Genomic DNA, 16,426 nt, shown 5'->3' with positions numbered 1-16,426 from the left:
TTAATCATTAATATGTTCATAAGCTTACCCACCTGGGAGCTGAATTTCTCTTGAAATGATGCTCTTGCCACTCACTGATGAATATGGAGCCAGTCCGGTCCAACGGTTTTGCAGTTACTGATGTGTAATCATTAGAATCACTTCTTGTTGAAAAGTGCTGGAAACAGAAAAAAGGTTAAAGATTGTGTGATCAGTGACAATCCTACTGCAAGTCAACGTACACATGAAGTTTTTTTTTTCTTAGGAGCTGCCCAGAATGCATGTCAAAGTGAACATACATTTAATATTTAATTACCATTATACACATTTACTTAAAAGTCCACTTCTTAAAGGGAAATTCCACAGATTTTTAAAATTTTCTAAATAGTTTGATTGCTGGGATGTAAACAAAGCCATTCAGAGTATACTGATGTGAAATGGTTAATTACTGAGAAAATTACAGACTATTTCCTTACAGTGCTGGTGACAGGAACTAGGGGTCGTGATGTCTATGGTGCAAATACAACCATTTAAACTATCCAAAACAACCAATAAACCTACATCTATCTTCTGAGTTTCTATACATTAATTACAGTAATATAGTGGTAAATCTGACATTTCTTTGGTAAATCTTTGGGTACTATTTTGCCTTACAGCCTCTGTAGGTAGCTCTGCACCATGAATATTTTTTAAAATATATATTTAGGCCAAAATCTTTGTGAAAAACTGCTGTATATCATAACCATTTCATGTAATAACTTTCTGTGAGGGAGCATTTACAGGCATTAAATGCTTTAGACGTTTGGTTCCTATCACCACCACTGTGTACTGTTTCAGTTCTGACTCAGTAAGTTTCTCTACAATGGCACATTTTACATCAAACTGCTCTGAATTACTTTGTTTACATTTTGCCGATATAATTATACAGAAATGTTAAAACATTGGTGGAATTCCTCTTTAATTAGAGGGTTTACTTTCAATATTAAAATCTTAAGAATAAATCAATAAATAAAGAAAAATAATAAAGAAAAAATAATAAACATAATCATTCATTTTCATTTAAGGTACAACAGCCTACTCCTTCCTTTGCAGTTGCATTTCTGCACGTTTAGTGTTGGGGGATTTTAATCCCTTTAAATGTCCATAATAATACAACATGGGTAATACACAATTAATTTATGTGCTCCTAAAGAGTCGGAGACCCCTGGGCCACAGTTTTCAGGGGGCTTCTCATTACACTGTTACAACATTAGCAACAATGGGCCTCCTTCACCAATATCAATGTTTTTCTTACATTTGTTCTGGAGAAAGGTTCTAAGAAAAAGTCGACGTCAGATTCGTGAGGTTCATGAATTGTGTGAGCTCTTGAGTGTGCGCAGATTCTGTTCTAAGAACAAATCTCAACTAAGAAAACATTGGTGAATGTCAGTCTTCGTGAAAACTGAGTAAGTAGGTTTTAAGAAGGACTTTCTTCTTAAGAACGGTTAGTAAACGAGTCCCAAAGCTGTCAGCATCTTATAATACCAACTTCACTACTAACAGATCAGTTTGGTACTACGGTTTGGCGCTTAACTTAGTGTTAACGCGCGGCTGAATTGGTCTCATTTGGCCACCTCAGGAGCGAACCTGCTAACGTTAGCTTACCACTCGCACACAAGGAAGCGTTAACATGCTAACGCTAACTTCGGGTTAGTTAACTAACCTAGCCGTCTGCAAGATAAATTAACGTTACTATTTGTATTATCTAAAATATAATTACACCAACCGCTTCAAACACATATACAAAAATTATGACAAATATTACGATTAAACTAACCTACCTTAGGTATGACGGTCACCGTCCCTCACCAAAGCTGTTTTTGTTAGCTAGCCTGACTGGCTAATCTGACAAATTACGTCGACGTTCCTACGGGTCATGATAAATGGCATTAATATTAGCCGGAGAGTTTTATTAAATTAATATACAATACTTACCACACATCATATAGTGTCTGTTAATGCCTCTCAGGTTAATAACTATACGAATTAGCAGTTTATCCTAGTAAAACGAATGACCGTTGGATGGGGGTCAGGCTGATCCGTTGAGTTTTCCGTTAAATTTTGAATTTTAAATGAGCTGGTTTGTGCACGCGCACTGCCACAGAGTTCAGTACCTGCTGGACACATAGAGCGTAGATTCTAACCACATTAAATCATATGAAAGGGGAACTCCACCAATCTTTCCAAAAGTTCTACAGAATTAAATAGTTAAGATGTAAACAAAGTCATGGTTTGGTGTGGAACACGCCATTCTAAAGAAACTAACCCAGTCAGAGTTGTTCACAGTGTTGGTGATACGAGCCAGAAGTCTGAAGAGTTTCCTCTAAAAGCTCCTAACTAAGTTATTACACAAAATCGTTATGAATATGCTGCCTGATGCCTGAAACATTGTTGTATTATTGTTATATGATAAAGTTTTGTCCTAAAACATGTTGTTAGTCCATTTATTTTAATCCATTCATGGTGGAGGGCTACAGGCAGGGCGTTGTAAGGCAAAGTAGTCCCAAAAGAAAACTTATTTTTTCAAATTGTCCACTATTTTACTGTCATTGACATTACATATAAACACCCGGAAGACACAAGTAGTGGTTTTGGATAGTAAATAAAATGGCTATATGTGTGTTGTAGACATGGTGACCCCGGTTCCTGTTGTCACCACTGTACTGAAATCAGAGTCTATCACTTTCTCTGCAACAGACCATTTCATCTCAAACCACTCTGAATGATTTTTTTTACATCTCAACTGAATTATGCAAACATTTTGAAAATTCAGTGGAATTGCTCTTTAACAGTAGCCTAATCAGGGAAAGGGAACCATAGGAACTTTGTTGAGTAAATACACTTAAATGGCATATTATCATGATAGGCTAACCTAGTCTGGCCATTATCATTTACAATTACACAGTCAGCACTGCACTGGTGCCTGAACAGAGTCGATATTGGCCACAGTTGGCCCAGATCAAGTACACACACTGCAGCTCTGAATGGATTCATTACACTTATGAAAAATATCTGTAGTGATAAAGTAAGAATTTCTACAGGATTCCTATAAGACTCTTATAATACATTTGGACAATTACTATAGTTTGTTATAAGACACAACACAAAAATTACAGACTACCACAGGAGTATTAAACAGAAGTGAGAAATAGTATATATTATTCTAAAACATTTGATTTGGCCCAAAATTATCCTAACCCCACTCCCTCATGAGAGAACAAATATATTTTTATAATATCTATAACATACGTAGGCCAAAATTATTCTAATTGCACATATAATTGTAGTTTTGTATTTTATTGTATTTTATTGTTGTTTTTAAGAATTTTAGTAACAAGATATGGTTTAGTGTTGTAAAACATGTTTATAACCACAATTTGAAACCTACACTATTTAGAACCACGAGTTCTACTTGGAACATTTCATGCTTAAATGCTTCTTTGCATGGTGGAATGGTTCTGTATATGGTTCTATATTCAGTCTTTTAGAAAATATTTCTATATTTATATATAGCACCAAAAAGTTTTCTTGTTACAAGCCTGATTTTGTAGCACTTCAGAGTAAAGCTTATTACAATAGACCCTTTTTGGTGCTATTTAGAACCATCTTTTTAAGAGTGCACCTACCTTCTTTATTTCTTATTTATTTTTGTATTATTTGTTCTGTCTTTGGTCGTTGACCCACCACAAACACTGCTTTTTTGGCCCCCAGGACACTATGTTTGGGCACTGCATGCTCAGTGTTGGGAAGTAGTGAACTACTCTAGTAAACTAGCAGTTTAGCAGCACTCTGCTGTAGCTTGCTGGTAGTTCAACTACATTCAGTGACTCAGGTAGTTAAATAACCTTTTTGCCATTTTTGTGTAGTTCATTTAGTTAACTACTATAACTACAAATATTCCTTGCATTTCCCCAAAAAAAGTGTTTTGTTTTTTTTGTTTTTGTTTTTTTTTGTTTTTGTTTTTGTTTTTTCCTATGTATGACCTGTGAAGTGGGCACTTTTTTGCAATAAACTCAATTGTGCAGTTTTGGCATATGACTTTTTTGTATTATATATTAATATTTGTTATAATTTTATATTTGTTGTGATTTCTCTCACATGTGTCAATTTGATCATTTTTTCACAAACTACTTTAGATTTAGTTAACCAATTTGATTTCTCCCTAGGCCTAACTTCTTCCAGGGTGAAGTAATTGGCAGCTTGCAAAGCTAGTTTCAAATAGCTTCCCCAACACTGCCCAGGAGATCCTTATAAAAACCTTCCTTATGCAGCTGGACACAAATTCACACTTCATGCAGATTCATATTCAAACTGCAAATATAAATCAAGCTTGTTTTGGCAGGTAAGACCATATCAGTGAACACTAATGTGTGAGGGGATGTTGTCTCTGGAGATGTGGAAAGCCTTTTAAGTTCGAAGTCGGCTATGAGAGCAGAGCAGATGATGTGGGGCTGAGTGTGTGTGAGCTGGTGTCTGCTCTCTGCTCCGCTCCAGCGCTAAGCGGAGCTGACAGGCCGAGCACTGCGCTAAACTTTTGGCGTTAAGAGGCCAATCGTGGGTGGCAGGTCACGCAGTAAATGCCCCCCTTTACCCCGCAGAGCGCGCGGAGAGGTGGGGTAGGGTGCGAGCTCGAGCTCTCAACACGCATGCGCCGTTATGTAGCCAGCGTTGTGGTATTTCAGTAAATTCTCACCGGCTGAAAAGAACAGTTTGACGATAATACTAAGACTAATGTACAGCAGCCTATCAGTTTCATTCGCACTATTGATATTCTATATATCATAGACTAACACTGTTTATATATGGCACTTTTATATGGATAAAGTAAACAGACTGGTCTAGGTTATATATCTATATATTCAGTCTATGAATCTATATGCTGAAAAACGAGTAAACAGATAACTTTGACAGGCTGGATAAGATAAACAGCCAATTTATCTTAACCCTATGAAGTAATTATAAAGGTTTAAACGGGGGAGCGCTGGTTAACACTGGTAGGCTATGGCTAATGAAAAGAAAGGCTGCGGAGTCTCCTCTCTCTATAGGTTTTTCTAAGTAAACGGGCTGTATTGTGGTGTAAATGTGGCTGTAAGCTGCTTGGCCGCGTTAACACCGGGTTTACAGCAACGGGATCAAATGTTTATTGTGTGGAGGAGCCGCTAATGGGGTCTGAATAAACTCCGCTGAGGGGAACAGCATCTGCATATTTGGGGGGGCGCAAGCACCGAGTACGGACAGCCACTTTACTCAGTTAAAAAACACGGGGGGGTTATTCATTCACTCATTCATTCATTAGAAACAATGAGGGACATGTTTAATGACACATAGGACCGCCTTCTACAAATCTGTCTATCTATCTATCTATCTATCTATCTATCTATCTGATTTTAGAAACACGATGGAAAGGGTACATTACTATGCCTTTTTAAACAATAAATTAAATATTTAATCTGCTTTGAACTTTATTCGTTCAGTTCATTTTTACTTGGTGGAAATACGGAGGACACATAGTCTACATTTTTATTTATTTATTTACTTATTTATTTACTTGCTTACTCATTCGAAAACAAGCTGGTACCGATGACATACTGCTCTGCGGTTAACTTGATTATTTATTTATATACCTAATTTGCTTACTTGTTTTTTATTCGGATTATAAATAAAGCAGTTTTCAGAGTTCAGAAATGAGTCTCATTTAATTCATACTTAAAGACTGAGATGCGTACAATACACCCAGTCATAAACGCAGCGGACTGACTTACGAAATCGATTTTTTAAAATTGATATTTTACATAAAACGAGAACGCGTTTAATCCAAGACGCCGGATGAGCAACTTTTCAGACCCAATAAAGACAATCAGCCTGGAAAAGCGCGGTGGTTCTGAACTGGTAAAGATCTTTTTGAACTTTTTTGGGGGGGTAATAATTTGTTGTGAGTCTCAGGTGAAATCGTCTGCAAACAAATGAGCTCAAGCAGGGCCCTGTGCAGAAAGCCGAGAGGTCCGACTGGTCATTGTAGCAAAGCGCCGCAAAACTCTGGATTCCAGCAAACTTTTAGAGAGGCTCTTTTCATTCGCTGCTGCACCTCTGGCCAGGCGAAGGCTTTTCTTCCCTCCTTTAATCCGGCCCTTTATTCCAGAAAAACACAAAACCAGGTTCCACGCAGCGCTTTAGTGGCTAAAAGTGAAAGAGCTGCTTTTTTTCCTCCTCCGAAGCCTGAGCTCTGAATCGCGCTGGAGAAGAAGAAGGAAAAAAATAGGTTGGTGTGAATAGGTGGAGGAGGAAAAACGTTTAATAGGATCCGAGGGAGGCTCTGCTCTCTCAATCTGCTCTTTAAAACAGGTGGAAACGGGACCTTCTCCATTATCCAAACAGCGTAAGCAGCGAGCAGCGTGGAAACGCCGTTTTAAAACGACAAGGATTAGAGACGGGCAATGAAAACTGAAACTAGTGGAAGAGATCCCCAAATCCTCATTGTTCACCTCAGCCTCCACCAGGCTCAGTAAATCTGAAACGAAACGAGGGGAAATAGAGGGAAAAAAGGCTCTCCTGACGTGGGAAGAGTAAAAAAAAGGAAAAGAAAAAAACGACAAAATCCAGTTCATACATAATTCGGTTATTTTCCAAATCCAAGGCCAATTAAATAATTAAGCTGGAATTTATTTCGTTCATTCAAAATAATCGTTTCAGTTTAAATCCTAATTCAAATGTGAACAAAACGAATAAAGGCACGCAATACAGCAAAAAAGGTACATAAATGTAGCGTATATTAAATTTATATAATGCTTTGCACGAAATCATATGTGTGTGTGTATATATATATATATATATATATATATATATATATATATATATATACATACATGTGTGTGTGTGTGTTAGTTCATATTAGTTTGTGCACTTACGTTATTAAACATGAAGCGTGAGCGCGTGCTGTCGGTCAGGGCCGCGAGATTTGGGGGCAAGCAGCCTCTCTAATAAAGTGTAATATGTGTAATATGTGTGATGCATGTCCACCCCCGTGGCCGCGTATAAATGGGCGGTATAAGCGGAGAGGAAGAGCGCAGACACCCTCAGCTCAACGAGCTCACTGTCAGAGATCAGAGCGCGCGCTGCTGAGGAGGAACAGGAGGAGGAGGAGTACGAGAAGAGGATCACGAGGAGGAGGAGAAGCATGCCTGGATAATGTGACAGAAGTGCAGAGCTGCGCAGTCATTCATGAACACATGGTGCTCCTGCTTTGGGAGGGAAATCCACAAGGTAAAACTGCAGCACTGAAAACAGAGTAAATGCGCTGTATTTGTTAGATTCACTCATCATTGATTTCCACATTACATCAAAGCAGTTATGGGCAAAGTTAGGAGTGTGTTGGTGTAATAGATTTGACTCATGCGCAGATTTGACTGCATCACTTTAGCGAAGTGGTTTGATTCGGTGCGCGTTCTTCTTCTCTGCTTAACGAGCTCTGTAATGTGCTGTTAATTTCCAGCGCGCGCTGCTTAATGAGCATTAATCTGCCTCCCCCGGACGCCTTTTGAATGCAAATGGGAGAAGGCAGCGGCTGCGGCTGGGACAGTGGAGGGAGCGCGCGCGTATTAAACTGATGCGCGTCCCGGGACACTCGGCCACGGAGAGCAGCGACAGAGACAGCGACAGCAGCAGGAGCAGCGCGAGCAGCAGCGGGAGGAGGAAGGAGGAGAAGAGGAGCAGGAGGAGGAGGAGAAAGAGGAGGTGGAGGAGGAGAGAAGGGCCCGGCTGGAGTCCGGTGGCCATGGCGAGCTCTTTGCCTCTGGAGACGACGGCCACGTCCTGCGCGCGACTGGACGGCGGCAGCAGCGGCGTCGGCGGTGGCGGCGCGAGTCCCAAACCGCTGGCCTTCTCCATTGACCGGATCATGTCCATCAAACCGTCGGGACCTAGAGGAGGAAGTGGCAGCGGAGGGAGCGGTGGCGCGCAGGGCCCTCGCGCGCTCCCGGCGCAGCCGCCTTTCACCTACGACCTCCACCAGGCCGCCGCGCTCATGAACTACGCCGAACTGTGGAGAGCCGGGTTCAGAGGGGCAGCGCTCTGCGCGTCGGCGGCCGCGTGTCGGGCCGCCTTCTGCGGCGTCTGCGGCGGGGGAAGTGGCGCAGATGCGGCGCCTCGGAGCCGCGTAATCAAGCCGCAGGTGATTCACCGGGCCGTGGCCGCCGCCGCTGCTGCCGCGCCGCTCTACTACTTCGGCTGCTTGGACTCCCCGTGCCACCCGAGCGAGCTGCTGAATGGACGCTTGTTTTCTTCCTCTGCGGCGGCAGCGGCGGCGGTAGGGCCGCACGCGCGCGCGCACTCTCACGCGGCCGCAGGAGCGCAGCACACGCTGCTGCTGCTCGAGAGCGCCAAGCTCGACAGGCTGCCTACACCGCAGCACCCGCACAAGGAGAGGCTGCCCGGGCAGCTCGACCACGTGGTAAAGGAGAACCACAGCGCGGCGGCCGCGGCGGCGGACAGGAGCGGAGCGGTGAAGGCGCACGCGAACGGCAAAGCCAATAGCTGCGCAGCAGACGGAAAGCCGAAGAGCTTCACGTGCGAAGTGTGCGGGAAGGTAAGCGAGTTTCTTTGGGAGTTTGTGGAGAGTTTTAAAGGGCGCGTGGGAAGTTTTAGGGGAATGTGGAACGTTTGAGGGATTTTTAGTGGGAATCGTGTTTAAAATGTTTAAAAGTTTGTAGTTTTGGGGGGTTAGACGGAGCTGGACACGAGGCTGTCAGCGTTTCATCAAAATAAATTTAAAAAATAAAAATAGGCAAAAAATTAGTTTCTTTAAGTGGCAATTGTTATTAAAATAATGCATGTTTACTATATTAATTCATTTGTACTAAACCAATGATCAACAGAGATTTCTACTAAATTAATACAATTTTAGTATTAATACTTTTTTCCTATTACATCAAATCATTTTATTTCTTTGCTAAATCAATACAGCTGTTTTGCTTTTTTTACTAAAATAAATACACATTTTTATAAATGCAATGCACATTATTTTTTTTGCACAATTCATGAATATTAAGTAAATTATTACTAAATTAAAAACTAAAAACAAAACTAAAATTACTAAATTATTCTACAATTTTTGCAATGCATTTTATTAATTCATATTTTTAATGGCTCTGCTTTTGTAACATTTTCAGCATTGCGTGTTTTTCTGTACCTCGGTGTTTTTTTCATGTTGTTGTTGTTGCACATAATCAGTGTTCACTCCTCTCTAACTCAGCTCGTGCTGTTCCGCAGGTGTTTAACGCGCACTATAACCTGACCCGCCACATGCCGGTGCACACGGGCGCCAGACCGTTCGTGTGTAAAGTGTGTGGGAAAGGTTTCCGCCAGGCGAGCACGCTGTGCAGACACAAAATCATCCACACACAAGTGAGTAGCAGCTCGCACTCCATCAGAGTCCTTTCATGAGCGAGCTGTTTATATGTATTTGCAGTCGCTCGAGCGAATCGAGCGGCGCTTTATTTCATGATAATAAAATATTTAAAACGGGGTTCTGCTCTATTTGCCTTAATAAAACATTAAAGTTTTTCAAATGTATTTTTGAAGAATATCGCGCTTATTATATTTGTATCAAATAATCCCTAATAAATCTTTCCACAGGAAAAGCCTCATAAATGTAACCAGTGCGGGAAAGCTTTCAACAGGAGCTCCACGCTAAACACACACGTGCGGATACACGCCGGATACAAACCGTTCGTCTGTGAATTCTGCGGAAAAGGGTTTCACCAAAAAGGTGAGTTTACAGAGCAGTCCGCTCACTTTACTGCTTACAGCTCGGTTTGCAAAATAATAATAATAATAATAATAATAATAATAATGAATACACGAATCGAATTCAAATAAACTTAAAAAATAAAAATAAGATAAAATATGAGAATATGGGAATTGTTTGTGTTAGGTTTGTAACTCTGGGGGGCTCTCACTTCTGCTTAATCAGACTGCGAGTGGGCGCGAGCTTCCAAACATCAGCGCAAATATGGATTGTCACTTTGCACTAACTAACTATCCCTAAAAGATTTCCACATTTGCCCACGGGTCAGTGCGCACCCCCTCTCTTCTCTCTCTCTCTCTCTCTCTCTCTCTCTCTCTCTCTCTCTCTCTCTCCTTCTTTTTTCTCTCTCTCTTCCTTCTTTCTCTCTCTCTCCTTCTTTTCACCCTCTCTCTCTCTCTCTCTCTCTCTCTCTCATAATCCGACAGTTTGGGGCTGTTGGGGAGGCTGAGTTTGATAAAGTTTGACAACTCTTTGACTTCAGCCTGCTCGGAGATGAAACCTCCTTTTTTCTTAAATCTAACTTAATTGTCAACTACTGACCTTTACGGAGAAAGAGAGTGAAGGAGCCTCTCTAACGCTGAAACATAATGGCGATTATAATTATCATTAGGGGTCCAAGCACATAACTGTATTTGTTAGGTTTTTTTATTTATTTATTGTGGGTTCAAGAACGTAGTGTTGAAGCCCCTTTGTCCTTTTTGTACTTATAACAATTATTATTATTATTATTATTATTATTATTATTATTATTATTATTATTATTCACTTTTTCTCGCCGTTTTTCTCTGTCATAGGGAACTACAAGAATCACAAGCTGACGCACAGCGGCGAGAAGCAGTTCAAATGCTCAATCTGCAGTAAAGCCTTCCACCAGATCTACAACCTCACTTTCCACATGCACACGCACAATGACAAGAAGCCCTTCACCTGCGCCACCTGCGGCAAAGGCTTCTGCCGCAACTTCGACCTCAAGAAGCACGTGCGCAAGCTGCACGAGAGCGGCGCCTGCGCGGCTCCGGTGGCCCACGAGCCCTCCGGGGCAGCCCGGACCTGAGCGAGTGATGCAACTTCAGGTTTCTGCTGTAAAGGACTAAAAACAATCTCTCTGATCGAAACGACCGGAGCTGGACTGACTCACTGCACAGTGACACTGTACATAAATCCGAATAAAATATTATTTAAAAAAGTTTTTACCTGAAAAGCATCTATTTTTTATACATGTTAGCCTGGAATAAGGTCTCGTGAAATGTTTTAGCATATCGGTCCTGAACTTTGTAATGTGATTCCTACTGGAACGATTATAAAAAAAAACAAAACGAAATTGTTGAAAATAAACAAACTATGAACCCAGTTTTGAGACTCTCCAAGATCTTAAATTCAGTCAGAACCCATTTGTTTCCGAAACTCTCTGACCAGTATTTCTGTAATCGTAAATGATCGTGAACTGGTATTGAACATTTTGCACTCGTCTTTAAGAGTGATCTCGTTTGGCGCAGCCTGGTCATATATATCTTGTGCTAATCTGCTGAGCAAAGCTGCGCAGGTGCATTAATGAGGCTAACTCAGGTTGGAGATGCAGGCAGTCATTTTCACAATCTACTCCGCCGCGTTCGCCGAGATTTCCACGCGCGTTTATTTGAGCTACGTGCTCGCGGCTCTCTCCCGCTAATTCTATCAAAGCGGCGGAGAGAAAAGTCATTACTGCGCTGCGCTCGGGGCCCGCCGGAACAGACGTCGTTAACCCCGTAATGGCGCAGCTTAAGTGAAGCGCAAAGAGCGCGTTTTCCACTCTCGCGGCCGCAAAACACTCGACTCGAAATAATTTTTATTTTTTATGAAGAAACGATGAGCCAGAAACCGGTGGCCTCTCCAAGCCCCCGCGCGCTAATCAGCTAAAGAGCCCCAGGGGTGGATGTGTGTGTATGCTGGGAGTGGGTGTGTGTGTGTTGGGGAGTGTGTGTGTGGGGTGGTTAGCTACCGTGCATCCCGTCGCGCTAATAAGGAGCTCGGACTGCGCCTTTCCTCACCGTCTCCAGCTTTAATAAACACTAATCCATTCCGAGCGCGGCTCCGGGAAGCTCGTTCTGCCGAAATGAAGGCGCGTGAGCCCCAATCCCCGCGCCACGATTAGAGCGAGGAGGACTAATATAAAAAAAAATAAACGAAAAGAAAGTAAGACAGAAAGATGGATGAGATTGTGGAGCTGTGTTTGGACAGACGGAGCGTGTTTTACTTCTGCGCGCTAAACTCTTCACACCCTCGAGTTTGGGGACTATAAAGGGGAATTCCACCGCATTTTCAAAATTTCTGCATAAAAAAATCGTTGAGATGTAAACAGTCATTCAGAGTGGTTTGATCTGAAATGGTTCATTTATAGAGAAACTTACTGACTCAACCACAAGCCGTGATGTCTACAACATTAACGTTTTATTTAGGCCACTATCCAAACGACCAATGAACCGCCATGTGTCTTCTAGCGATGTTTATGATGCCCAAACAGTAGAAAATCTGGAAACATAAGTTTTCTTCGGGAGCTATTTTGTTCTTACCACCCCCCGCGTGTACCTCTCCGCCATGACCGTATTTAAAATTTTGTAATAGACCATGCGTGTCTCTCAAAACTACCGTAGAACAGTGTCTCAGACAACAGACAGTGTATTCATAAGCATTTCATGTAGCAACTTTCAGTGAGAGAGCTTTTAGAGGCATTAAACCCTTCAGACGTCTGGTTCCTATCAAAACCACTGTGAACGAATTTGAGTCGGTTTCTCTAAAACGGAGAATTTCACATCAGACATTTACATCTTTTTTTTACAGACCGTTTATAACTTAATGGTTTAATAATGTAGAAAAAAATCAGTGGAATTCTCCGTCAAGTTAGGATTGTAACCCATTAATGTGAATATGAATTTATGAATTTCCTTTAGTTCTCATGTTACATTTATGCCTGAAAATTTTCAAATGGATCAAACTATACGGCTTAAAAGCGAATATCTAATTAATCAATCTATATTTAGTCTTCTGGTCACAGCAGTGCTGATTTTTAACAGAACAAAAATCCAATTTATTTGTGAATAAAAGTATGAAAATGACGTGTAATCAAAAATACGTAATTTACGTCGCCTGATGTTGGGTTCATAAATGTGTCTTTTCACAATTTTATAGTTAAGTTGTACTACATAGAAAGGCTTCAGATCAGATACGTTACTGATTTCTGGTCGTAGAGCAAAATCTCTGGAATGATACTGAGGGTCCATTTTTGTCCAACTGGACTTATATAAACACTGACGGTGTTAATTAAACGCTGGGGGGAAGGTGGGGGGCTGTACGTAAATTACTAAATTGTAATTATCAATTATCCTGTTTGTGACATAAAGATGTAGCACAATTCTTTTTTCCCCTCACCAATAGGTTCCCTCGCTGATCATCTGTTGCGTCTGGACAATACAATAAAATACATACATGAGCATAAAAATTATATTATATTTCAACAGACATGTTGAACGACAATGCAGTAATGCAGCACTCAGTTCTCATCTTTTACGAAGTAGGTTATAGTGTAACTAATTTTTGGGCAACATACTTTATTCCTAGACAGCAAAAACATCCTACTTATGTAGAAATGAACGACTATGAGCCGCGAAAAGAAGGAGGACCAAATTCCAGTACAAACGTGTGTGATATTGCAGAACTGAGCTGTCTAAACACTGACATTACCCTTCACAGCCCCGCCCTCCCCCGCCAAGTCAAATGGGCGCTTATTAAACCGACCCTTCATTTAAGTCATGTTTATGCAAAGAGAGACTCCATCAGCCGGGTGATGGATTGAGAGCTCGTCATTAGAAAACTGATCATGCACAGTTTAACAGTTTAAGACATTCAGAATCGTTAAAAGAGAATTTGAAATCAGCGAGTCTGGACAGAGCGGTGGGACGGGTTTACAGAGAGATAGGAAATGCGTGATATAAAAAAATTCAAATTTTGTCTTGCCATCAGATGTGTGTGTGTGTGTGTGTGTGTAAGAGAGAGAGATAGGAAGAGAGAGAGGGGTCACCGTTAGCACACGGATCACATACAACTCAAGACTTTCAGCAAACAGATTTTAAATGAAATGAAAGCACATTTTACATTTATTTGAAAGTTATGTTTGATATATATATATATATATATATATATGAGTGAATGAATGAATGAATGAATGAATAGATAAAAGGGTTATTTTATTCTTCTTTTTTAGATGATAGATATATATATCATCTAAAAAAGAAGAATAAAATAACCCTTTTATCCATTCATTCATTAACTCTCTCACCTATTCATTTTTACACTTATTCAATCTCTCCCTCACCTGTTCATTCTTTTCTTTATTCACTCTCTACTATCTTTTATTTACTCACATCTCTACTATCCGTTTACTCTTTCAACTCTTCATTCTCTCCCTCTCTCACCCATTTACCCATTCATCGGTTCACTTTCTCCCGCTCAGCCATTCACCCATTCATTTTCTCCCTCTCACTCATTCACCCGTTACCTCTCTCACTTGTTCATTCTCTCCATCTCTCACCCATACATGTTCTCCCTCTCACTCATTCACCTGTTGCCTCTCACTTGCTCATTCTGTCCCTCATCCATTTACTTTTTCACTCATCTATTCTCTCCATCTCTCACCCACTTACTCTTTCACCCATTCTCTCCCTCACACCCATCCATTCACTCATCTACTCTCTCCATCTCTCACCCATTCACTTTTTCGCTCATCCATTTTCTCCTGTTACCTCTTTTGCTTGTTCATTCTCTCCATCTCTCACCCATTCGCTCTTTCACCCCTTAATTCACTCCCTCTCTCAGCTATTCACTGGTTAATTTTCTCCCTCTCTCACCCATTTACTCTTTCATCCATTCATTCTCTCCCTCTCTCACCCACTTTCACTCATACTCTCTCCATCTTTCACCCATTCACTTTTACTCATCCATTTTCTCCCTCTTCCACCACTTATACCATTTCTTCACTGTTTATTCTCACTCTCTCACCCATTCCTCCTTTCATCCGTTCATTCCCAGCCATTCCTTCTGTCTTCCTCTTTCCCATTCTTTCTCTCATCTGTTCATTCTGTCAACCATTCACAAATCCGTTCATTCTCTTAGTCTATCACCCGTTGCCCTTTTCTCTGCGCTCCTCTCTCAGCCCCTCTGAGCAACGGGCTCTGCTGCAGAAACATGTTAATTGGCGGTGGGACTCATTAGGGGACGAGCCCGGCCCGGGATGGACACAAAGCAGAGCTGGACTTTTGTTTGGCCAACTCCATTGATGCTAAATGGAAGATTAACAGGGCTTTTTTTCAAGAGGCAAGGAAGAAAAGGTCCCAATTAAGTCCACCAAATGTTAACTACATCGCTTTCCCCCCGTTTAGGCCGAATGAAATTCTAATTAAAGCGTCCTCTTCGGACAGGTTTGGGGGGGGCATTCATGCTTTCATACACTCTGTCTCTCTCTCTCTCTCTCTTTTGGAGGGGAAAGTTAATGAGAGACAGGCGCACTTTCTTTGGATCTGTTCCTCGTCCCTTTTCCTCATGCGGAGAAAACAGAAAAACAGAAAGGGGCCAAAGCAAAGGCACTAAACTGAATCTAAACTGAGCTGTAGACTCCTATTTCTAGAAAGAAAAAGAAAAAAGGGGGCATCCTGCTTTAGATGATGAGTGTGTTTTAGTGTTTTTTTTTTATTATTCTACATATACAGATTAAAATTGCTCAAGTCAGTCTAAGAGCAAAACATAAACATGACATACAAATGAATGCATTGATTAATACATAAATACAGAAAATAAGATCTAATAACACTTTATTGTCTGTTGTCATGGACATGCTTCTTACACCAATCATAAATAAATAAATGTAGAAAAAATAATATACATCAGTTTTTTAGTCATTCAGGTCTTTAGTCAACTGTATATGACTGTGCTTTCTGAAGCCATCCTGCATACCCCCCCATAAGGCCTTACCAAGGGCACGCGCTCGGCGAAGGTGCTTCATGGCTCAGAGGTGTCCGGGCAGCGGGTTCTGCCCTGCCTGAGCAACATCACTGTCAGTCTCCCCGCTCTGGGGCCCGGGGCTCCAGCTGAAGGGGACCTTCTGTCCTCTCGTCCAGCGCCTCACCCACGGCCTCTTAAAAGACACGAAGGCCTGACCTCAAAACAATCTGCTCCTCATTCAACTCCACCCCCACCCGAGCCCCTCTATTAGACAAGTATCAATGCAGACAAGCCTAGCAATTTCAAATAAATGGGAACGTAACGAGGCCCGCTTATCCTCTAAGGGGAAAACATTTGTGCAAGGATTCACTCAACAGAAGTCTATTAAAGGAGTATGCCAGCATTTTCACAACCTAATCTCCAGCTTCTGCATCTGTAGCATGCAGTCAGTTAACAAGGCCACTAAGGGTGTTTTTCCACTGCAAATTCAAAAACAAGAGCGAAACTGGGAACCAATGGTCATTTTACTTCAATCTAAAGCATCTAATTTGGCTAATTAGTTACCTTGCGTGTTAGTTATAGTTAGCCTCACTTATTGGCTGACAAGAAATGATGTCCTGTCCTGTTCTGCACTTA

The 16,426-nt window shown here is 41.4% G+C and overlaps 1 protein-coding gene across 1 annotated transcript; it reads left to right on the top strand.

The window, feature by feature from the left end:
* The first annotated feature begins 7,621 nt into the window (after positions 1-7,621).
* fezf2 (FEZ family zinc finger 2) lies at positions 7,622-10,874 on the top strand. Its single transcript, XM_036559744.1, has 4 exons — positions 7,622-8,599; positions 9,283-9,417; positions 9,649-9,781; positions 10,615-10,874. The coding sequence occupies exons 1-4, from the start codon at positions 7,622-7,624 to the stop codon at positions 10,872-10,874; spliced, it is 1,506 nt and encodes a 501-aa protein (XP_036415637.1).
* The last annotated feature ends 5,552 nt before the right edge of the window (positions 10,875-16,426 follow it).

Source organism: Colossoma macropomum, unplaced genomic scaffold (assembly GCF_904425465.1).
Source record: "Colossoma macropomum unplaced genomic scaffold, Colossoma_macropomum, whole genome shotgun sequence".
NCBI classification, from domain to species: Eukaryota; Metazoa; Chordata; class Actinopteri; order Characiformes; family Serrasalmidae; genus Colossoma; species Colossoma macropomum.
Note: the sequence above shows the minus strand (reverse complement) of the source record. Positions and strands in the feature narration are given on the sequence as shown.